This window comes from Cavia porcellus, unplaced genomic scaffold (genome assembly GCF_034190915.1).
Source record: "Cavia porcellus strain 051 isolate PalLab524CR breed Dunkin Hartley unplaced genomic scaffold, mCavPor4.1 scaffold_8, whole genome shotgun sequence".
NCBI classification, from domain to species: Eukaryota; Metazoa; Chordata; class Mammalia; order Rodentia; family Caviidae; genus Cavia; species Cavia porcellus.
Genome location: NW_026947491.1, coordinates 16,158,196 through 16,182,840, shown reverse-complemented (window position 1 = coordinate 16,182,840; position 24,645 = coordinate 16,158,196). Strand labels below are relative to the sequence as shown.

The following is a 24,645-nucleotide window of genomic DNA, read 5'->3' as shown; positions in this document are numbered from 1 at the left end:
TAAGACCAGCCTAGGACAACCAGCTGAGTGGAATGGAGGAAAGAGGTGGCTAAGGACAAAGCTGGGGTGGATGAGAACCTCAGCTTACAGTCTTGAGGGTCTCTTCCCCTTTCTTCCCCTCGCTCCTGGGCCGCAGTATCCCTAAGAACCACAGCTTCGCTGAACTTCCAATTTCTGTATGTAATATGGGAACCAAAATATATCCATTAGTGTGTGCCGAACTGCTAAGGTATGGAAAGTACATAGCACAGCCCTTTGCCCGCCCAAAGTCAGCCTCGAGAAAGGCTGGTTGCTTATCATATTTTTATTGCTATTGTTGTTTTGTTTTTGTTTTTGTGGTACCAGGGATCAAACTCACAATTGCGGGCTTGCAAGGCAGGTGCTTATGCCATTGAGCTAAATCCCCGGCCTCTATTGATATTGTTGAGAGAGGCTCTTTTTCCATGGTGGGGTCCCCACAAGAGCCGCTGGTGATAAATAGCAGGTGGGGTAAGATGAGATACCCAGGAAACCCTCACCCATGACCAGGGTGAGGGACTGGGGAGGGGTGCTAGAAGGTGACTGGGGCTCATGTTGGTCAGTCTAGGAGCACAGATGTCATGGGGTGGCACAAGTTCAGCATCATCAATTTTTCAATTTGATTTAGTGAATCACACAATAAGGTTCTGATTCCCATGTCCAGTGAGGACTGACCTGTGTGGTCAGAAGTGGGAAGAACATGAAAATCCAGCTGCTTTCCCAAGAGCAGACTCTCTGCCGACCTGAAAGGCAGCGGGCACAGGCCTAAGACCCAGGGGTCCCAGCTTGTCATGGTGACAGTCAAGGCATCGTGGCCATGGTCAGGCGGTATCAGAGCAGCTCTGTCTCCTCCACTGTGTGGATGCAACTTTTTAATACAAGCCAGGAAAGCACAGAAAAGTCTCTCAGTCTGTGACACAGGGACATCTATTGGCAAAGAGGAACCAGCGTCCCCTGAAACCAAGATCTGCCGGTGTCCAGCCCCAAGATACAGCTTGACATCTTACAGACATTGCTTCTGACTTTTGCAACAATTGTGTGAAAATGACTGATACCAATAAGACAAACGGGACCAGTAAGAGCCGGGGGACCTGCGTAGGCTGTGTGTGCAGGATTGTGAAATACAGCAGACAAGGTGCTCCTGCTCCCTGTCAGGCTGCTGTTGGGTTGTGAGAAATAAGCCCTCAAGTGCACGAGACAGGAAGATGACTGACAGAAGCAGGTGTCTCTCCCTCCCCACCCCCGAGTGTGAAGCAGTGGCTAGAAATTGTCCAAGTTTTCTTGCCAGTTCCTGAGTCTGCCAGGAAGGTCAGTGATACGCTGTTTTCAGACACATTTGAATGTGAGGCCAAACGGCGTGGTGGTGCACACCTGTAATCCCAGCACTTGGAGGCTGAGGCAGGAGGATCACTGTGAGTTCAAGGCCAGCCTGGGCCACATAGGGAGACCCTGCCTCCGAAAGAAAGAAATAGGCCAAACATCCAGCAAGTGCTGCTGAAGGACAATTAGATCAAGAGTATAGGTCTGAGAAGTTGGGAAAAACCCACCCCAGTCTGCAAACTTCAGGTAAAGTACAGCAGAATGCATCTCCACTGTGGCTCCTCCTCGGAGTGATAATTGACAGCTGGGGAGACACAATCATGACTTCCCACCGTGCTGCTGCCATCCCTAAGCTCATTAACTCTCCAGGCTGCTCCTGAACTCTGACCTCAGCTCTGTAAGGCTGGAAGGGGCGCAGGCCTCCGTTTCCTGTGCTTGGGGAGAAGTTGGGTTTCACCACACATGCTGCTTCACAGCTAGCCAGGCTCTCCCATTGCCCACATCCGTCACAGGTCCAGGCCTCAGACCTCGGTGAAGGTAGAAATTGTAGCATTAGGGTTACCCCTACCCTGGCCACTCAGGCACTGGTGCATTTTATCTGTGCCCGTGGCCCACGCTACCTGCGGGAGCTACAGTACACGTGGTAGACTTCTTCTAGTGTTGTGGACTAAAAACTAACGGTAAATCTGCCAGTGAGCTGAGAAGAGGCCCAGAACCCCTGGGAGGAAGTGGGCAAGGGGGACGCAGGTGGACAGGTCAGCCAGGCTCCCTGGTCAGAAGGGCTTCTCCTTCCCCAGGGCCACCATCTTCACTCCAAGCTGGCCAGAGTGGGCCAGGTGCACAGAGAGGACACACCAAGCCTTCGTCTCCTGGGTCCACTGGTCCCATCTGCACTGGCCAAGGTGACCTGTATCCTCCCCGGGAAGGGCCGACCCAGAGGGAGGCACTTGGGGGCCCTGCGTCACAGCTGGCAGCAGAGACAACCCCACAGGTCTGCTGGTATTTCTACAGCACAATCTTGTTTATTTCATCCCACTTTTACATTTAGCCTCATTCTGCTCTCTTTGGCTTAATTTTCTGTTTAGCTTTTAACCCCTTTTTTGTGAACCCTTTGGCTGACGTCTAATGTAAGCACTTATGAAAGCGAGTTTCCTCTGAGTATTAACTGGTGATGTATTTCTTACTGTCTGATTTTAAACACACTGGTTTCCATCTGATTTTACTTTGTCTAGGACTTACTTGGAAAGACATTCACAAAAGGGAATAGAAGGGCTTGTGTTGTCTTGTCATTCTATTTGTTATAAATGCCTAATTGATTCTCTGTGCAGTATTAGAAAATATGTTCTGAATTACCACAGAGGCTTTAAAATTTGCACATCCCTTATTAACCACAATCTACAATGAGTTTTTTAAAATGTTTGACCGGAGCCGCGGGAGACAGGAGACCAAACTCGAGCAGGATCAGCTCTCAAACTTTATTGCGTACAGCGAACCGGACCTAACAAGGTCCGCCACCCTCAACGTTGGTTCCTCTTCCGCCCGTTGGGGGCAGGAACAACCTCTTATAAGGGGAAGCAGTATCCAATCACAGAGAAGCGCGTCTAACAAGCTGATAGGCTAGCGTCACGGGTAACTGGGCAGACATGACAATTTGGCGGGCTTGTTCAGGCCGGGAAGAACCCGGAAGCAGGAAATGGGCGCCATCTCAGGCGGCTTCCCACATCTCCCCCTTTTTTATTTATTAAAATAGGATGGTCTGTGGGTCCCTCCAAGGTGTCTATGACCTTGTTGCTGTTAGACACCTAGGAGTGGGCCTACCTTGTAGGCCGAGGCATGAGAGAATGTAGAGGTCTATACCCTGCTGTGCATCACCCTGTTTTGTGCATATCCTTGCGCCAGGACCATGCTCAAGGTGAGTGGTTCATTTTTTCGCAGGGCCAGGCTTTTGTGAACCGAACCTGGATGCATATAGACATTCATTCCTGCCTTCCCCCCAACCTTTGGGGCGGATGGCACTGCAGTACCCTTGGTCTCGCATCTCAATGCCAATAATTTGGCTCCAGGAGGGACCCCTGGCCTTAAAGGCCATATATATCTGAGTGGAGCCTGTCTTAGGTTGACCGGGAGGGCTTTTCCCGTCTTACCCGTCATTGGCTTGCCCACTCAGCTTTTATAACTGATGTTCTGCAATGTGAAGGAGATATGCGGCGGCCTGCTGGCCTGATGGGCCACCTGCTGCCATTTGCATGGCTGTCATAGCCGTGACCTTGACCTGTTGCTGGGTTTGCATCGGAGTTAAGCGGGTGGGTCATATTGGCTGCGGAGGATGTATTTTTCAGTGTCTGATTAAGTGTCATAAAGGGGCGGAGGTCTAAGCAAGCACCCAGCGCATTGCAAAGTTGATGCTGCGCGAAGAGGGAGGAAGTATGTTTAAGGGGATCAGGTTGAGGTTCATTACAATATCCCGTGGCCCCCCAAGCGGCCCCCACTGAACAATTCCGAAGGGTGATCAATAGGAACCCACAGAATAGAAAAAACTCCAAACCAGACATTTTAGTTTGTAGATGGTCTCGGGCGCTGAGCGTCGGTCCCAGAAGGGTCGAGTTGACTTGTGTCCGCGGGCTTATCCTCCTGTGCTTTATCAGGAACTGGTGGGGAGTTTACTGCTCGCGTCAATCTTTCCGGGACCCACAGCGGTTCGCGACCTGGTTCCTGTGGGAAAACACAAACCGCACCTCGGGTCCAGCTAATCACTGGATCCGGGCCCATCCATTGTCCTGTAAGGACATCTTTCCATCTCACCAGCCCTTTGTCGGCCGGGGACGGGTTATTGTGCTCCATGGCAGGGGAATGATTATTATGATTAAGGTTTAAAAAATTTATGGTAAAGAGTGCCAATGATATTCTTCCTTTGGGCGTTAGGCCGTGGCCACCCAATTCACGGCACAGGCGTGTCCACTCTTCTAAGGACCTATTTTTGTTAGTTCTTAGGACATCACGGCACTCCTTAGTGCACTGTTCAAAAATCAATTGTTTTATGAGAGGGTGAGCCGCCTCAGCATCTGGAAAAATCCTGTTAGCGGCCTCAAGCATGTGGGCCACAAAGTCTGAAAATGGCTCTCCCTGCCCTTGTATAATTTTTGTAAGGTGACCCGTATGTTCTCCCTTTCCAGCTAGCCGTCTCCAGGCCTGGAGGCCACAGCGGCTAATTTGTTCATAAACCTGGCGAGGGTATTGAGTTTGATCTTCCTCAAAGGCTCCTCGCCCTAATAGCATATCCCTGTTCCACTCTCTCTGGTTATTTTCCCTGTTGGCTGCCGCCTGCTCTACACAGAATTCCTCATTCCAGGACTTCCAATCTAAATATTGTCCGGGGGAGAGGCAGGCGCGTGCCAGCTGGGTCCAATCTCCAGGAGTTAAAAGCAGACCTGCCAATGCCTCTAAAAGCGCCATGGTAAATGGCGCATTGGGCCCATAAGCTGAAACTGCGTCCTTGATAGTTTTAAGTTGTTTAATTTCTAAGGGCTCATAATATCCTCCTCCTCCCCTGCCTCCTACTTGTACCGGGAATGCATGGAGACCGGAACACTCAAAGGGAAGCCGCGACCATACCCTCTGGTGGAAGGAACGTCCTCCTCCCTCCCCAGATGGGGGCGCAGAAGGCAACCCAGGAAGTAGCTCTCCCTCTAACCAGGGCAGTGCCATAGGTTGTGGTGGCAGCCCAGGGAGCAACTCCTCTTCCGGCCACGGCGGTGCAGTGGGGCCTGGCGCCCTGAAAGGGGCGATCGTGGGTCGCGAACTTGCCAAAGGGCGGAAGGGCTTAAGCTCCTCCCGTAAGGCGGAGTAGCTCGGGCAGGGTGGTGTTTGGTTCCCCTTTTTATCTTCCCGAGCCCTAAGTTCCTCTTTTAACGGTGTAGGAGGGTCATGCTTAGCAAAGACGACCTCCTCTTCTGAGCCTTCCGAATCCGAATCAGAATTAGAGCCCTGAGGGTCCTCCGGAGACCCACAATCGGCAGTGGCTCCGGGCTCCTCTGAGCATTCCGATCGAGCTCTATCAAAAGCCTGTCGGGCTGTATTAGCGAAGCGAAAGCAAAACAGATGCAAAGGGAAAAGAAAAGAAAAAAAAACCCAGCGTCCACTCGTGTGGCGCTCAAAATCTGTTAGGTGCGTCCACCCAACCCAGGTGACCCAGTACTCACCTGTCCCGGGAACCGCTGTATCTCACGTAGCTGATCAGGGTGAAGAGAAGAGGCGCTCGCGGCCTTCCGTTGTTATTGGGCCAGGTCCTCCGTCGTACCGCAGGCGACAGCAATCGCACCTCCCGGCCGAAGAGGCACGTCGCTGAGTCTTTTACCTTTTTCTCCCCGTACGGGCCACCAGATGACCGGAGCCGCGGGAGACAGGAGACCAAACTCGAGCAGGATCAGCTCTCAAACTTTATTGCGTACAGCGAACCGGACCTAACAAGGTCCGCCACCCTCAACGTTGGTTCCTCTTCCGCCCGTTGGGGGCAGGAACAACCTCTTATAAGGGGAAGCAGTATCCAATCACAGAGAAGCGCGTCTAACAAGCTGATAGGCTAGCGTCACGGGTAACTGGGCAGACATGACAATTTGGCGGGCTTGTTCAGGCCGGGAAGAACCCGGAAGCAGGAAATGGGCGCCATCTCAGGCGGCTTCCCACAAATGTTGATTTTTTTAAGTTATTGAGCATTGATCTTAATATGGCCACTAAATGAATATTTAAATTTAATATTCATTTGATGAATAACAAATAGCCTATTTTTTTTTTTTACCAGTACCGCGTATTGAACTAGCAACCATGTGCTTGCAAGGCAGGTGCTTATGCCGCTAAGCTAAATCCCCAGCCCTAGCAGCACATATTTTAACAGTGAAATCGTCAGTCTACCCTCTGGATGCTCGCTCTCACTCTGCACCTTTGCCGGCCCAGCAGCCCCGTGTTCGGAGCTAACTCCCGACAGGTCTGAATTGCAGCCTTGCTGAGACTTTAGAGCGGTCTTATGGCGCCCTCTAGCGTCGAACCTGCATAGCGCAGTTTTCCCTTTGTCCTGGATCGTCAGGCCTTAAGCTTCTGGCGCTCCTTGTCTTCTCCACGTTGCATCGCGGGTTTCTCTGATTTCAGTGTGACCAGCGCGAAACCCACACTAACCTGCCCTATGGCCGCAGCCCTGTCCGCGGCCCCGCTCCTCCACCTTCCCCGGTCCTGCTCTTCTCCGTTATGCAAACCCTCCTGCTCGCTCTTTTCACACCTGTTGCCCTGGGACAGCGAGGGGTTTGCTCCCCTTACTTCTTTCCCAGGGGTGCGTGCAGTGGCGCTTAGGGTCCCCGGTGCTGGCAAATGCCCTGGCGACCGACTTGCCCCTGTCCCGGTCACCCCTGCCCGCATGTGAGTGGCTGTCTGGGGTTTTGATTACTTGATTTCCTTGTCCTCTGTGCTGGCTCAGCTCCTGGTCAGCCATGGCTGCGACACCCTGCCAGCCCCGGGCGCTTTGAGCAGAGCCCCTGTCCTAGACTGCTGGGTCAGCTTTTACCTGGAGACAGCTCGGAGATGCTCTGAAGGGGAAAACGTGGGAAGTCACTACCCAGAGCCGTTGGTCGCAGAGGTGCATGGTGACCAGGAGCAGGGAACCAGCCTGGGCATGGTGGGGGTTGGGGGGACAGCAGTTCCGGGGTGGGAGATTCCGGGCCAATCCTGTGGGAAGGAGCCAAGCACACGCCCACCTACCCCACAGGATGGCTGTGAGCTGCCTGTGCCCATGCTCAGGAGAGCTTTCTTGTCCCAGAGCTGACAGGCCCGGTGCCCTCCCAGGGCAGGAGCCTTTGTTGCTGAGAAGAGGTGTGGAAGGCGTCTTGAGCCCTGGGGAGTCCTGTCCCATCTTCAGCCCCACATTTGGGTTCCACGGTGGGGCTGTGGCTGCCTGTGCCCAACCAAGCCAGGAATCCTGGCCCCACTCCAGACGTGCACCTCCTGATGGCCTGCAGCCAAGGCCCCGAAGCTGCTTAGTGGGCCCCGCAGCCCTGAGTGCCCCCTCTGGTCAAGGAGGCCCGGGCTCCCCTGGGATGCACAGAGGAGGGGTGCATGGTCACAGGTGGGAGAACAGGCAAGTGGGGCCCCTTCACCCACCCACAGCCCAGGCTACATGCACCTCTGAAACCTCACACACGCAACAGGCCCCAACTCCAACCCAGAAGAAAGAGCAGCATTGTGATGACCGCGTGCTCAGCTCCCCAGGGGTTAACAGACAGGGACAGCATGGCCTGGACTGGGCAAAGCTGGCACATTTTCAGGGAGAAGCCATCTAGCACAGCACAGAAAGGAGGCATCAAAGAGAAGACGAAATCACCCGTGCAAGCCAACACAGCAGCAGACATCTTTACACGCAGCGACTTGGGAGGCTGAGGCAGGAGGGCTGAGAGTCCTAGGTTTGCCTGGGACACAGTGGGTTCTAATTCTAAGCCTGGCAGGATAGATTAGGGTGATCTTGTCTCTAAGAGGACAGGCGGGTGAAGCTGCTAATGTCTGTCAATGTGAAGGCCCTGGGTTCCATCCCCAGCCCCAGAAGAGAAAGATGCAGGTACCTGTGAGGATGTGTTCTAAAGTGAGCCCCGAAAGAGCAGCTGCCAAGGGTTCTCACTGCACAGTGACGCTGGGTCAGTGTGCGTGCTCGCCCGTGGCATCTCCTGGGTTTGCAGCAGAGTTTTATGTCTGTGGGGACAGGCAGCCCCAACGGTGACTTTCCCAGACACGCGAGAGATCACAGTCAGACTCAGCAGCCTGACGGCGGCCCTTCTGCCTCAGCCTGTTCCTCACTGGACTGAACGGTGACTCTTAGAGACTCTCTTCCCCATCTGCAGAGAGGATGTCACACCCAGGACAGCACACGGGCTTCCAGATGCCTAGGCAGGAGGACTCCAAGGTCAAGGCCAGCCAGAGTGGCAGTGAGGAGAGCCAGCTGCAGGACAGGTGGGCCAGGTTTGTCTCCTATGAGTAGCTGTGGGAAAGCAGCGGGAAGGGAGGAGGGGGGAGGGAACGGCCCGGTGTGCAGGGATCAGAGGAGAATGAGTGCAGAGGTGTTGAGCTGCGGGGAATCCTGCTGTGTGGTGTGTTCACATTTGCTGCCCTTTATAATTTACAAAGGGCCGCAGGCACGACAGTGTCCTCTGACCGAGCTCCCACACTTTAGAGTGACACCTTTGAAAGTCGTGAAAAGATGAAAGCATCGGCCGCTGTCCGACGGGAGCAGGACTCCTGGACACACGAGAGTGGCGGCCAGTGGGCTGCAGGGGCTGGGGAGCCTTCCCAGCCGACCTGGGCAGGGCTGAGGTGGCAGCATGGCTGGGCAGGTTCAGGGTCTCCGGGGGGCGAGCTGAGCTGTGCCAATGCTTCGGGTCCCCAAGTGATGCAGATGCAGGCCCTGGCTCTCGGGTGGCCACAGGATTCTGTCGGGCATCTCCCCGGGGCTGGGATGAGGACGCAGAACCAGGCCCTGGTACGCGTGCAGCTGGTGGGGAACAGGAGGGCTCGGCAGGGTAGCTTTAGTCCTGAGCCCATGGCGTCCTTGGGGACCTCACCCAACTCGGTCCTGACCTTGACTTCCACACCTTCCCACCTGGGAAGCCCCAACAGGAACCCCACAGACCATGCTGCCGGATCTGTGCCTCCTCTGCAGGACAGTGCCTGTCACTGTCACCAGCTGTCTCTCTGCAGAGGACATGTCCGTCCATGGACTCCCCGCATCTTCCCAGTGTCCTGTCTTATGGCTTCCCTGAGGCTCTCAGCTGAGCGGTGTCTGTCCGAATTGGCTCGCAGGTTAGTGGCAGGAGAGTCGTCACCAGGGTGTCCCTTCTCTGACAAGGCCAGTGCAGAACAGTGGGCAGCAAGGACAGGGAAGAGGCCAGGTATGACAGGGTTGGTGGGAGGTCCAAGGCTGGGCTCCTATGGCCACCCAGAGGGCGGAAATCATCCGGGCCACAGCCAAAGGAAGTGCACACTCAGGCCGGAAGGGTGTGGCCTCTGTCTCTGTGACCTGAACTGTGTGACTGTGTAAACCAGACACATCCTCCGTGGGAGTAAACGAGGTGATACCTGTGGGTCTTCATGCTGCATCTTGAAAATCTCAGGCCACAAGAAACGGGTCCAGGCTGAACTGGCCGGTATCCAGGCAAGGGGCCCAAGTTCTGCTCCTCATCCCAAAGTGTCATTGTTCCAGCCATCGAGACTCCCTCCCCTTCCCCTTTCTGGAGGTTCCTCCCCACCCTGTGCACAACTGGGCCTGGCGGGAGGAGGTCAGCTAATCCTTCCTGGATTATCCAGCTTGGGCTGGCTGGCTTCTTCTGTTTCCTCAGCTCAGGGCTTTTGCATCCATTATCTCATCTGATCCTCACCCTCAGTGGCTGGGGAGATGGGCAGTGTTGCCATTTTGGAAGGAAAAGAATGAGAAAGACAGAAAATGGGTTTCTCTGGGGGTAGCTGGGGCAGAGCCAGCACCAAACCAAAGCTGCTGCTGAAAGCCTTTGGGGAACTTGCTGGATATGGAGGTTTTATTTTGGTTTGATTTTGGTTTTGGTGTGGTGTGGTTTTGAGTCAGGGTCTCACTATGCAATTCGGACAGGCCTTGAACTCACTACATGGCCCAGGCTGGCCTCAAATGCAGGCAGATCCTCCTGCCTCAGCCTCCTTGTACTAGGAGGACAGGTGTGTGCACCAGACCCAGCTTGGATTTACCAGATCGCATACCTGGGTGGCACCTCCTTCCCGAGGAAGATGGAGTCCTGGCTTAACGTCCCAGCCTCCCAGCACCACCTAGGGAGAGCCTGTTCCCCACTGGCATTCAGAATCCTGGCAGGTGCCAGAGCTGCCCATGAAAAACGCACAGTGGCTACTGATGCTGCCACCCTGGTGACAGCAGAGGGAGCCGTTCACTGTGACATCAGTGGCTGCTTCCCACACCAGAAGAACCACAGTCTCTCTCTACCTTCACAAGGAGCCACTGAGGAGGAACCTGCAGAGCTGACCTGGGGACGACTGCGAAGTGGGCTCTGTGGTCCCCACCGCATGGACACCAGTAATCCCAGCACTCTGGGAGGCTGAGGCAGGAGGATCACAGTTGCACCCCTGCCTGGACAAGTTAGTGGAACCCTGTCTCAAATAAAAATTAAAAAAACAAACAAATAAGATGGAGCTTAGCACAAAGGCCCTGGATGTAACCCTCAGTCACACGCACACACACACACATACACGGAGCCAGGTGTGGTATGCCTGTAATCCCAGCACTCTGCAGGCTGAGACAGGAAAATCACGGCAAGCTCCAGAGGCTGCCCTGAGTTACATAGCCAGACTGACTCCAAAAACATAAAAAAATAAATAGGAAAGGATCGGGCACAAAAGAGTAGCCCACTCCTGGGCCCTTAATGTATCAGTCAATGAAAACAAAATTTGGGTTTCCTAGGGAGGCAGCAGGATTTAAAGGCAGTGCTGGCTGATGTCCTGATTTCTTCCCCTGGGCCTGCAGAGGGGACTCAAAGCAGGACGAGCTGACCTTCACTGTGTGGCCTTGGTTAAAATCATTCTGCCAGCTCCCTGCTCTGCTCTGCAGTCCGTCCAGGGAACAGGAGGCCGGCCAGACAGGCTTGGCTAGCCCTGATTTTATGTCACCTCATCTTGCTTGAAGACGCTGGCTTTACCTCTGACTGCAGTTCCCACGGTCACTGCTGATTTGTATATCTCCCGGATTGTGGCCTTTTATCTTGAGGACCTTTTACCTCCAAGCCTTCGCACTAATCTCTGTCCCTAGCCCTTCTTTATCTTGGAACAGGATCTTGCTAAACTGTCAATTTGTCCAGGCTGGGATCCAACATGTGATCCTCTTGTCTCAACCTCCCAGCCACTGGGATTACTGGTGTCCCTGGGGTGGGGACCACAGAGCCCACCTCGAAGCGGGAGACCCTGCCAGCCCAGCAGCCAGGAGGGTCAGCTGAGGACTCTGCCTGCCACCTCCCTGCCTGGAATTGCAAGCAGCAGGGCCACCCAGCCCAAGGGGCAGGGCCACAGGAGCCCACACCACAGGGAAAAGAGCAAGGACAGAAGCCTACACCCCGCAGAGGCAGCACAACCCCTGCCATCCCAGCTGTCCTCCAGGAGGGTCCTGGGCACAGCCACCCACAGGGCACAGCCACTGTCACTTGAGAACACCAGTCAAACCTTGTCACTCAGACTTCTCTAAATGGTCCTCCTCCTCCTCATCCCCTTCCTCCTCCTTTCCCCTCAGCCTCCCCTCTCCCCACTCCTGTTTCTCCTCTTCTTCCTCCTCATACCAGGGGTTGACCCCAGGGTCTGAACTATATCCCCAGCCCTTTTAAAGTTTGTGAATTGAGAAGCAAGATCTTGCCAAGCTACCCAAACAGCTTCAATATGTAAATTTCCTGCCTCAGCTTCCCAAAAGCACATGCTTCCCTGTTGGGAGCCGCGGCCGAGCCCGGTCGCCTTACTTGGCGGATGTGAGGCCTGTAAGAAAGAGCAAAGCCTGAGCTAGATTACCCCTCCCATCGAGTGTGCTAAGATGGCGCTTATCTCCTGCTTCCTGCTTGGTAAACAACCCGCTCTATAAGATAGTCTGCCTAGCAACAACTGATGTTAGCCAATCAGCCCGCATCGCGCGCTTTGAACTGATTGGCCACTGTAACCCTATAAAAGTGAGTGCCTCTCCCGCCACGAGAGAAGAAGCACGGAAGGAGCCGCGGAGAGCGGACCGGTAGAGGCTTCGGGACAGACTGTAGAGAAGAAGCACGGAAGGAGCCGCGGAGAGCGGACCGGTAGAGGCTTCGGGACAGACTGTAGAGAAGAAGCACGGAAGGAGCCGCGGAGAGCGGACCGGTAGAGGCTTCGGGGCAGACTGTATAAGGAGAGAATAAAGAAAAGCCTGACCACCGCCAGATATTGTTGCGTGTTCTTCCTGCCGGCCGGGAGCGACACCGACACTTCCCCATGCCCAGCTTCTTCAGACTTCTGAAAACAGCAGATACTTTTTCTGGAACAGCCTGAGGTCCTAAAGCAATCACACTTTCCAGAAGTCTTAGTTGTAGCCTGGGTGCGCCCTATGTGCACCCTTATCCTAAGGAGATCCACATCCACTTTTATATAAACGAAGGTTTTTTTTATCTCTTTTATCTCTGTTTTTACGAGCCTGTGGTGCATAGTGCTCACGCTCATCTCAGGACTGCTGGGGCCTGGACTTCAGGCCTCCTCATTCTGCATATAGCCCCTTTCTCCTCCCTCCTCGCCTGGGTCTGCTTCCTGTTCACAAAAGAGCCATCTCCTTGTTTCCTATGCTATTTTAGTTATACTTTGCTAAAAATCACAGTTTTTATTTTTTCTGAGTCTCCCTCTGTAGCTCAGACTAAGCCTCAAACTCACTACCACCTAGTCCAGGCTGGCTTTGAACTTGTAGTGACCTTCCTGCCTCAGCCTCCGGAGTGAGTGCTGGGATGACAGGCGTGCGCCACCACACCTGGGTAAAAACTCTGTTTTAAAACATTGGCTCATTTCATCCCAAGCCTGTGAGCAAAGCTGATCTCCCAGATTGAGAGTTCTTACTTGAAAAGCTCGGCAGTGGCCCATTGCCCCTGCTTCCCTGGGTGCCCCTACCCTTTCCTGCTGACTGGAAGACACTGTCCTGTTGCCCAGATGCCACCTCCCTCCGTGGCCTCCTACTCTGTGGCCCCTGAACTTGCTGCTGCGCTGGCTCAGAGCTGAAGGCGCTGGACAGGCCACAAGGGCTGGTCCTCCACAGCACAGGTGCCTGCAGCAAGGACGAACCACAGACACTTCAGAGAGGGGCCAGAGAGACCAAGGAAGGCCGGGCGTGACAGCACACGCCATCGTCCCAGGACTCGGGAGGCTGAGACAGGAGGATCACCACTGTGAGTTCAAAGCCGGCAGGAGCTGTACAGCGAGACCCCCAAAGCAACAAGAGATGAAACGACACAAAAGGTAGTTACAGTTTTACTTCATGCCTTTAAGGCCCCATAATGCTGGCCAAACTACATAACCTCTCTAGACCTCCTTTTCGATTATTTATTTATAAATTGGGGGATTACAATCATTTGTACTCTGTAGGATGTGAGAGTTATTTTTTTTACAAACAAGCATTTTGCTCATGGACTGAGCCATACTTGATATTGATAAATGTTCATATTATTAGGTGCTAAATCATCTGGTGGTGGAAGTAGAATTAAAACCTATTCACCCGTCGAACAAACATGCAATAAATAAAATACCTTTGTCTTGGTTACTTTTCTCTCATTGCTGAGACAAAATACCTGAAGCCCAAAATGAAGCAAGGAAAGGTTTATTTAGCTTACAGTTTGTGGAGGTCTCAGTCCATACTCAGCTGGCTGCAAGGCAGGCTGAGGGGCAACAGATATGAAAAGGGACCAGAGCAAAAGGGCCAAAGGGAGGTGAGCAAGCCTCTTTCCCTGCCTTACTTACACCCAGGCCACCGCCCCCAGGGCAGGCTGAAAATGGTTCCTGGGTGGCTGCTGAGTCTTTTAGTTAAATGTTTATAATTCTCACCTTGACGCTACGTATCAAACATGACACCATCCAAAAAAGAGTTTTCCTATCACAATAGCCTATGTATCCTATAGGTGCTTATTAGCCGGGATTTAAAGCCATTTCATGTGCATTTTCATACCGGAAACACATGTCACTGGGAGACACAGACAGTGTGGTATGTGCCTGTCACCCCAGTGCTCAGGAGGCTGAGGCAGGAGGAAGTCAAGTTCAAGGCCAGCCAGGGTTACACAGCGAATTCAAGTCCAGCCTCAACTACAGAGCAAGACCCTGGCCCCAAAACCCACTCAGCCCCCCAAAAAACGAAAACAAAAATAAAAACAAAAGGCTCCAATACTCCGGTCCCTAAGTTAGAATACTGTGGTGAGCTTGGCCTGCTATGCGCCCCCAGGGGAGGCATACACCGGGTGATCTGGCGCCCATGGCCAGGGCTCCTGACCACTAATCCTGGTTCAAGTTTCTGCATCCACAGAGAGGCACTGTTCAGCTTGGCTCCCTCTGATCAGATTGTAATCAAGACCTCATTAAGCTGCATTAAGGGGAAACCTCAAAGGCGAATTAGCTGCCTGAGGACTCGCTGAAAGGCAGCAGGGGCACGCACAGCTGCATGGCCCACTTGGCAATCCATCCACCCGTGCCTTTCAGGGACTCGAGCTCAGTGATGCACGTTCAGATGGAACCAGGAGCAACTTTCCAATTGTTAGTTTTTGGTTTTGTTTTGCTGTATTGGGAATTGAAGCCAGGGCCTTTGGTCTCACTAAATCACCAAATGGCCTGGGTTGGCCTTGCACTTGGGATCCTCCTGCCTCAGCCTCCTGAATGCTAGGATGACAGGCACACTCCTCCACCCCAGCCCCACCATCTCCTTTCAGAAGGAATCACCATGTGCAGAGGCCACGCGGAGAGCTCATCCCTGGGAAGTGTGTACCCTGCTAGAATCCATGTGCGGCCTCTGTGGGCACAGAGGGCTAAAGTCACTTGGAATTAGCTATTCCCTGGAGCTGCCTGAGGCAGCTGGGGTGGGTGGCACATTAGACAGAGCAGAAATTTAGATGGCAGATGGAGATTCTAACCCCAGCTCAGCCCAGTCACTGCCTGTTTGCATTTAGATAAGAATGTGCCCTCTAAGCCAGCGTGGTGGCACACACCTGGAATTCCAGCACTCAGGAGGCAGGAAGGTTGCGGTGAGCTCAAGGCCAGCCTGAACTCCTGTCTCAAAAAACCGAAAGAAAAAAAAACAAAACCAAAAAAACTGAAATGCATCATGCTAACCTAAAGCACAATTATTTTACCAGATGTCAACATACAACCTCACTTTGATTAAATGTAAATATCTAGGCCGTCATAATAGCCCATGTCTGGTCATTCCATTAAAGAGGCTGAGGAAGGAGGATCCTAAATTCAAGGCCAGCCTGGAACCTTAGTGAGATCTTGTTTCAAAATAAAAAGTGAACCGGGCTGGGAATGTAGCTCAGGGGTGGAGCACTTTCTGGCATGTGTAAAGCCATGAGTTCAATCCCCAGGCCTGCTAAATAAATTTAAGTACAAAGACAATAGGGAGGGGACATTCATTCTTTCACGTGATAAAGAGTACATGTGTTAAACCCGACCCAGCAATAATAGCAAGAATCCTATTTCAGGCATAGGTTCCAAGCCAAGGCCGGCCCACCTGCTCCCTCCTCAGGGAGCTCTAGGCAGTCACAGAGTCTGAGCCCAGTTTTCCACACGACGCCCGGTGCTGCTCTGCTGTCTGCCAAACACATCTGTCCCGCCTGCCTGCTCCATCGTGCGTTCTGTCGATAGGGGGCGCTGCAGGGACCGGAAGGTGGGAAAAGCAAGAAGCGAGTGGGGCCTTCCTGTTCTGCCTGTTTGTCCCCCAAGTAACTGCACCCCAGCAGCGGTCCTCGGCTCCAGTCTCCAGCACCCTCCCTGTTTTGCTGAACCCCTTCAGAGACACAAGTGAATTTGGACATAATAATACTCACCACGCTCTGCTCTTCCAACATTCTTCAATGGACTGTTGTCTTCTTATGATTTTTGTTTCTTTGTTTTCTGTTTTTGTAGAGATGGAGATTGAACTCAGCGGTCTTATGCCTACTAGACCTAATAGCTTTCTCCAAGGTAAAGAAAAACTAGACATCACTAAGAAGACTTTGTTTCTGAAAACCACAAATGTGACAGAATCTTTCATCAAAGACCCTTTCCTCCTCTTCCTTTATCATGCCTGCCTTTCCTTTACTTTCACTGTTTGTAGTCAGAGAAACCCCTGCCTTTCACTCTCCAACTCCCAAATATGTGCGGGTTGTGATGCCACAAGGCCTTTGGCGGTATTAAAATGACAATGGCATAACTAATGTCAATACCTGGGAAGGAATGCTTGTGTAAAATAAAAAATGAAAAGAGGAAATCATGCAGCGGACATGTAGTTGTCCACAGCTATAATTTAAGCACTCTGGGAAACTGAGGCAGGAGGATCACAAGTTCAAGTCCTACCTATCTACCTACCTACCAGGAAACTTAACAAAACTCTGTCTCAAAATCAAAAATAAGAAGGGTTGGATATACAGCTCAGTGTGAAAACCCTGGAATCAATCCCCAGTACCCAAGAGAACAAAACCAACCAAACTGCACACAAACTAGCACCCAACACCTTAGATACAACAACATCAAATTTAATTTACACATGAAAAGACTGGGACTAGAACTGGAGCAATGTAAGTGAAATTGGGATAATAATCATCGCACTTACTGTTCCGTTAAATTTCTCCACACACGCTCTCCACTGTTTTTTTTTTAAAAAAAAAAAAAGAAAAGATATGAGAAAGTGCATTCACTCACATTTCCAAACCGCTTCCGTCTCTGACCTCCACATTCTTTGCCGTTTTTTGGTAGCGTGTCCCCTGCTAAGGAATGAAGCGGTGCTGGCCTTGCTGGCCCACCCCCACAGCTCTCCAAACACTCCAGCTTTTACAGCTGCTGATTCTAAAATTAACAGCAGAGTGGCGTTCACCCCCCGAGCCTGCTCTCAACACCAAGCGAGAGTAAGATGTACACGTTAGGGAAAACTCTCAGTAACCCCTGTGCCCGCCATCACACTGTGTCTAGTTTGCACCCTGGTTTTTCTTATTCATCTGTTTGTGGTACTGGGGTGAGAAGCCAGGGCCTTCACACGGAGCTGCATCCCAGCACTTTTTCGTGATTTTTATCTTGAGCCAAAGTCTCACGGCATCACTCAGTTGCTTCATCTTGGCTCCAAGGTGCTATCCTCCTGCCTCAGCCTCCCATCCTGCCGGGGTTAAAAACATGCACCATGATGCCTCCTGGTTTATAAAGTAGTACAACTGCCAGGTTTGGTCCTGCTTTTGTGCAGGATGAGACATGGGGGAGGTGTCTTTGCTGACTGCAGGGCAGCGCTGAGAGGAGAGGAGAAAGCCGCTATGGAGTGTTTTTGTTGACAAGAGGCTGCTGCTGTGTGACACACAGCAGGACAGCACACTTTCTCTCTCTGCCACCCACAGCCTTTGGGAAGAACAGCGGCTGAATTAGAGTGACCTCAGCTCCCCTTCTGTCCATGTCACACTCAACACTCTTCTGTTCATTTTCCCCATTCACCTTCATAGGCGATTATTGAAGAATTTCAATTCGGCGTAACAACAAAGTATAAGGTAACTGCCAAGTGAGAAATATCCCCAAATCTCTACAAAATTATGTTTCCTTTCTGCTAGATTTTTAGTTTGTTACTTGCAACTAAAGTAACACCGAGCCTCAAGCTTGTTTCTTGTAAGATACACATGATCCAAATTCCAATAAATCCAAATTCCTAAGGATTATGTTCAAAATTATGTAGAATCTGGCCTCTGTCCACCACCTTTTGAAACTTATTTCTTATGAATTAAAAACTTTCTCTGTATCTTTAAACTCACCCTGGTCATTCCCATCAACCCACTCTTGCTGATGCCCACAAGTGATGGTGCACACACTTGGGAAGCTGAGCAGGAGGAGTGCCATCTGGGGCCACATAGTGAGTTCAAGGCCAACCTGAGCTATATAGCGAGACTCGGTCTCAAAAAGCTAACCAAACAGGGGCTGGAGATGGAGCTCAGTGGCATAAGTGCCTGCCTGGCAAGCACAAGGTCATGAATTCAACCCCTGGTACCCCCTCCAAAAAGGGGGGGGGGCGCTGAGGATTTAGCTCAGTGGCATAAGCGCCTGCCTGGCAAGTGTGAGGTCATGAGTTCAATCCCCGGTACCAAAACAAAAAACAAAACAAAACAAACAAACAAAAAAAAAAACAATCAACCAGACTCCTGCAGAAGATTCCACAAGCTTTTCAGTTCTCTCAGACAGAGTTCCCTATTGCAGCAAAAACGCATCATCTTTCTGGGTCTTTTCTGTCTCAAGCCCGGTCCAAATCCTGGCTACCCAGATGGGACTTGTTCTTAGAAAGCCCGGTACTCCATGGACAGGAAATCCTGGGAGGCTGGAGTTCAAAGTGACTGTCCTAGGGAATCAATAACACTTGGCAAACGCTCGATTTGGCAGGAAGAACAAGGATGTGTAATTCAACAAAGAAAATTTTTACACACGGATCCATTTTACTGCTTTCTGGCGCGCAGACTCATCCAGACGCCAACTTTCTACCACAGTTTTAAAGTTATTTTGCTTTCATGGTTTGAACTCTCAGAATATGCAAGAGTATTGTAACGTGCCCTAAAACCACGGGTTACAATTACCCTGTTATTTATTTAAGCTGTGGTTCCATGGCCTGGCTGTTGGCTTTCCCGTGTTTGCAGGAGGCGCTCACGCACGCGGAGACCCAGCCGGGTCCCCAGAGTACATGGGCCCCACCTCCTTCACCCTCAGTGGGCTGAGGACCCCACGGCAGAGACCCCAGAGCCACCGCGAGAAGTTGGGGGTCTCTGGAAGACGCACCCCTGAGCAGAGGCGCTGGACTCCCGCGCTCGCTCCAGCTGTGTGATGAGATGACCACCTGGCACAGTCAACAAGCCGGGATCTTCCCTGCCAAGGAGCTGCACCGAGGCGGCGGGCGCCCGCAGCTGGGGTCTGGGCCCGGGAGGTGCTGGGGAGGGGAGGCGGGGCCGGGAGGGCTCCTGCGCTGTGTTTAGCCGGTCTTTGGAGACAAGCGATGTAGTTCAAGTTCAGCCTCAGCCTGAAAAACCTGGTGATTTCACAAGACCCTGTCTGCATGTAAAGAATAAAAAAGGGCTGGGGTGCACCTAGGTGCGAAAGCTTTTGGGTTCAGTGACACACACATACACACATACACACACTCTACACACACCCCTACATACACACACCTGCACACACCTATACACACATACCTACACACACACCCCTACACACATACACACACAGAAATAAGTAGAAATGCTTCTATCTTATCGGGAAGCCCTATACCTTAAATCCCCAGGAGCTGGCGACAGGTCAGTACAGCTGAACATTAGATTTTACTTTGAACCTACCACAAACCAAAGGCATCCACACAGAAAGAAGGGGTTGTGTTGCTCTGAACTGCAGTCTCACAGTTTGCTGGTGGAGGCTTTGATCTCTGGAATCTCCATTTTCATCCCTAAGACGGGACAGGGCTGCTTTGCAGATTTATTGTGCAGAAAATGCATGAAAATATCTGCCAAGTAGTGGGGACTCAATAAGTGGTCGCAGATTTAACTGATGACAGTGTCTTTCTAAATTTGTGTGGTTGTTAATTGCACAATGTATTTTATTTTTAATTAATTGTATTGGTATGTTTTAGGTATGCATATGGTCACATTCGTCGTGTACCCTTACATGCAATATCTGGATTCTTCTTTTTTCCCCCAATCCCTCCCCTCTCTTCGACCCCTCTTGCCCTCTATTTGCAAAGCATTAGTTCCATTTTTCCTTCTATTCTTATTTTTCTTTCCTATCCTTCCTTCCCTCCCCCTCCCTTGTTCCCCTCTCCATCTGAACATCTTCCTCATATTAGATAAAAATAGTGAAAACCTGTCTCAGAAAAACTAACCAAACAAGAAAGAAGAAACAAAACAAAACAAAAAAAAAAAGGTACCTTTACAAATACTTTCAGTTCCTCCTAAAGCTTTATAAGAATGGGGGTCTCTTTAATCTACTGATGAGTAACAGCATCTTGGAGACAGTAAATCCCCCAATGAAGGGTGCTAACTGTTCTTTTGAATCTCTTCCTATTTGTCCAAACTATCACTTCAAGTCTGAGTTTATCCTTCTGGAGCAACAACTGTTTCTGGTCTTTTTAGACAACAAATTGATTATTATCAATTAAGACAGGGTTTCCCTGTGCAGCCCGGGCTGGCCTTGAACATGGGGTGACCCCCCTGCCCAGCCTCCCAAGGGCTAGGATTCCAGGGGAGCCACACACGCCTCACCTCTGGCAGTTTCCAGGGTGTGAGGCCGCAGTCCCTGCACGACCATCCCCACAGAGCAGGCCATTCCTGGCCATTCCCAGCAGCACAGAGCTCGGGGCCCAAGGACACCCAGAGTTCCCAGCAGGTAAGGGAACAGCACCACCGGGTGCAGAACCTGGAGCCACGCCAAGGGTTTTGAGCTGCTGGGCTGAGCAGATGGTGGCCAGGCCTAGGAACAGAAGCGGGAGAGAGCAGCTGCCTTTGGCAAGATGCTGTCCAGAGGGCATCCCCAAAACTGACTCCTCAAACCTGGTGTGGCGGTACACATGTCATCCTAGCACTCAGGAGGCTGAAGCAGGAGGAAGCAGCAGGCTGTGTAACCAGCCTGAGCCACACAGCAAGGCCCTGTCTGAAAAACAAGCAAACAAGTAACACTCAGGGGTACCTTGCCCCCCATGAATGGTGCTAGAAGACTTGGTTTATTAAGAGTGCTAAGTGCTGATTCCCTCTTTGTCTCCTCCCGCGGGAAGTTCAGAGCTGGCCTTCAGCATATTTGCAGGAGGTTTTCTCATCTAAGGGTTCTAATTTATAGGTTTTTAAAATCTTCCTTCACTAATACTTGATCACTTTATTTCTGTTGTTATATTTGTGGTTTATGATACTCTGCCTTCCTTTTTGGCATGCTGGGAGGCTGAGGCAGGAGAACTGCAAGTTCAAACCCAGCCTAGGCAATTTAGCAACTTAGTGAGACCCTATATCAAAGGGTAGGGATGGACCTTTCCCTGTGAAAGGTCCCAGTACTATAATAAAATAAAATGTCTTTTTGGAGGACAATGGGCTATAAATTTAGAGCGCAGATTCAGTTTTCCTTCCTTTCTTTGGAACAAAAATTAGAACTCTTTCTCACTGTTCTGAAGCCCTGGGCTGGATGGCAAAGCCTGAGTCAGCATCAAGTCCTGCCCTCACACCACATCTCCATGGCCTGCTCCAGCCACTGGCAGGGCTTGCCCAGAATTTAATGTCTCCCCGGGAGGTGAAACCCATAAACACATCTGCGTCTCACCTCCCCAGGCCACTCACAGCGTGGGCCAGGTCTCTAATCCTCCTGTTTCTTCAGTATCTGACTCACAACCCCTGGGAAAATTTTCTCACCAAAATCCTCACCCAAGCGTTGTTTGTATGAACTTTTATGCATTTTTGGTAGTGGGTAGTTAAACTAGGGCCATTACTTTGGGGTACATCATAATCCTTTCATCATTTTTTATTTTGAGATAGAGTCTCAGTCACTAAATTATTCAGGCTAAGCTTAAACTTGTAATCTTCCTGCCTCAGCTTCCCACAGTGCTGGGATGACAGGCGTGCACCACCATGCCTGGCTAGCACTAAGCATTATTCTTCCCTTCCAAGTAAGCTTTGGAAGAGAAAGCTTCCTCCGGAAGGCATATTCTGCTATGTTGAATGGAAGATAAACTTACAGGTTTATTTATAAACTTGATTTTCTCTTATTTATGTTCATTATAAACATTTCCAAAGAATAATTTATATAATAAAACAATGGCACATTCCCCAAGACAAGCTGTAGTTCACAGAGGAATTTCTGTTTTTTCCCTGAATGCCATCCCTCTGCTTTAACACTCTTCTCGTGCTACTTGTGATGATCAGAATCTAACAGAAAATACAATATCCAGGGCTGGGGATTTAGCTCAGCAGCATAAGCACCTGCCTTGTAAGCACACAGTCATGAGTTTGATCCTGGGTAGCGATAAAAAAAGAAAATACAATATACCAGCTGGGCCTGGTGGCCTGCTCCTTAAGCATAGCATTCTGGGAGGCTGAGGTAGGAGGATCTCAAGTTCAAACCCAGCCTGGGCAACTTAGCAAGACTCTGCTTCAAAACCCAAAATATTTTTAATGAAAATAAAAATACAAGCAGTAGACTATCTCTATGCTGACTGAAGAGAGGGTACAAATAGACCTGACAGACAGGCTCTCTGTGAATAGACCTGGCAGAGTCTCCGTGGATGCTATCGTCAGCTTAACGCTGTTCTTTCCGTTCTGGTACATGTGACAGGAGATTTGGCCCTCGGGAGAAGAGTGCGCAATTAACTGCAGCTCCTTATCCTCTGAACTTTCTCCTTCCTACACATGGTAAATCCAAGCCAAGGCACATTTTGTTATGACATCCGTGGATTAAATGTTTCCACACAGAGAAAGATCAACTTGAAACATGACTGGAGCTGAGCATGGTGGTGCACGCCTGGAACCTCCACACTCGGAAGGCAGGAGGATCGCTGTGAATCCAAGGCCAGTCAGGGCTACAAAGTGAGTCAAAGGCCAGCCAGGACGGCAGAGTCAAAAAGATGAAAAATAAAATAAATAAATAAATAAATAAAACATGCCTTACTGTAATCAATAGACGGACTCTTGTCTTTCAGTCTTTCAGTAACAAAATATAAATCTGAGCCTGACTCTCAGAACACTGATAATTTTGATTACTGTTTCATTATAGTGGCAAAAAAAAAAGTAAGAAATGAAGTGGGATTTTTGTTGTTTTGTTTTGCTTTTGGTAAGAGAGTTTCAACCTGGGGTCTTCACACTGAGCTATAACTTCAGCCCTTTTTCATCTTTTGTTTTGAGACAGGGGGAGTCTCCCTAAATTGCCCAGTCTGGGTTTGAACGTAAGACCCTCCTGTGTCAGCCTCCCGAAGTGCTGGGAGCACAGGCCCATTGCGGGGCACCTGACAGAATTGAAGAACTACGGAATGAACAGCGCCCTGGCAGGCTCAGGAACCCGCTTAATCCCCTCCAGCCAACTGCTGTCAAATGCCTCTCACCACCCACGGGGAGAGTTAAAGGGGTGTGGGCTGACTGTCATACACTCAGTTTAACAGCTTAATAAAGTGACTCAGCACCATGAGAAGAGAATGAGGTGGAGGAGGAGGAGGAGAAAACACAGCTCTAGGGCGTGGGGCCGGGGAGCCAGATTCCTCAGAGTTCAGCCAAAGCCGTGGTCAGGACACTCAGGAAGGACGCGGTGCTGCCGCGACGAGGCAGGTGAAGGACCCAGGACAGACACAGTGAATGCCTTTGCTGTGTCATGCCCAGGCATTTCAGAGCCCCCTGCTGAGCACGGGTGCACACCTGGAGTCCCAGTGCTTGGGAGGCTGAGGCAGGAGGATCACGCTGGCTGCGTAAAAACACCAAACAAAACCAAAACTGGCCGAGCTATAGCACATTTTGGGCTGTGGGATCCTGGTGCCCTGCCCAGGCAAGTGGGCACAGCATCTGCTCTGATGTTTGTACAAGCATAAAGTCTCACGATGACACACTGGTCACACTGTCCTCGACGGTTGAGCAACAGGCTGCTGGTCATAGCATGTTCAGCAGAAGAGCTGCCCCACCTGAGCAGTGGCCCCTGCCCTGTAGCCACCAGGCCTCTCCTGTCTGTCAGCGAAAGGCAAGGCCAAGGTCCTCACTACTGTCCCCGGACCCCCCTGGGAGAGCAGTTGAGGAAGCAGCACTTTCCCTGCTCACTGGCAGCAGGCCAGCTCCTCCCCAGGACTTGGCCTCTGTGCTTTCACTCGTACCTGCAAGGGTGCAGGCTGAGCACCTCAGGTCGCTGTCCTCAGGGGCAGGGGTCACTGGACGCCACACACCCCAGGCCTCTTGCATCGCCTCCCCTGGCCTCTTCCCCCTGCAAAAGCTCAGCCTCGGTCTCTCAGAAGGTGGGGTGAACGCAGCCGCAGCCTAGCCAGGTTCCCCTGATGTTGGGAGCCGCAGCCCCGAGCCCGGTCGCCTCACTTGGCAGACGTGAGGCCTGTAGTAAAGAGTAAAGCCTGAGGTAGATTACCCCTCCCATCGAGCACGTTAGTTTCCTGTTTACCGCGTAAGCAACCCGCTCAACAATATAGTCTGCCTGGCAACTGATGATGTTAGCCAATCAGCTTGCCTTGCTTACTTTAACATGATTGGACACTGTATCCGTATATATACTGGTGCCACCCCTGGGGGGGAAGAAGAAGCCCGGAAGTAGAAGCCCAAAAGGAGCCGCGGGGAGCGGACCAAAGGAGGCTTCGGCTGGGAGCGATCCCAGGGCAGGCTGTACGGAGAAGGAAAATAAAAGAAAAGGTTGTCCACTGCCAGACTTTGTCGTGTGTCCTTCCTGCCGGCCGGGAGCGGACATCGACATTTGGGGGCCCGCCCGGGGACTGATCACCCCCGAGACGTGGAAGTGGACAACGCTCCAGTACAGAGCTGCGAGACAGGTGAGTTGGGGATAAGCCTGGGCTCTGGGTGGCGCGCACCTACAGGGCTTTTAGACTCCCCTCAGGCTCAC

General features: G+C 51.5%; 1 protein-coding gene across 1 annotated transcript; it reads right to left on the bottom strand.

Annotated features, from left to right (window-relative positions):
- Positions 1-2,799: 2,799 nt before the first annotated feature.
- LOC134477245 (igE-binding protein-like) lies at positions 2,800-17,208 on the bottom strand. The gene is made up of 2 exons (XM_063254435.1): positions 16,768-17,208; positions 2,800-15,981 (listed from the first exon to the last, which is right to left on the bottom strand). The coding sequence occupies exon 2, from the start codon at positions 5,041-5,043 to the stop codon at positions 3,892-3,894; it is 1,152 nt and encodes a 383-aa protein (XP_063110505.1). The 5' UTR covers positions 5,044-15,981; positions 16,768-17,208; the 3' UTR covers positions 2,800-3,891.
- Between the last annotated feature and the right edge of the window lie 7,437 nt (positions 17,209-24,645).

Coding starts and splice junctions, on each gene's coding strand:
- LOC134477245 (XM_063254435.1), bottom strand. CDS start 5,043: ATGGCACTGCCCTGGTTAGAGGGAGAGCTACTTCCTGGGTTGCCTTCT.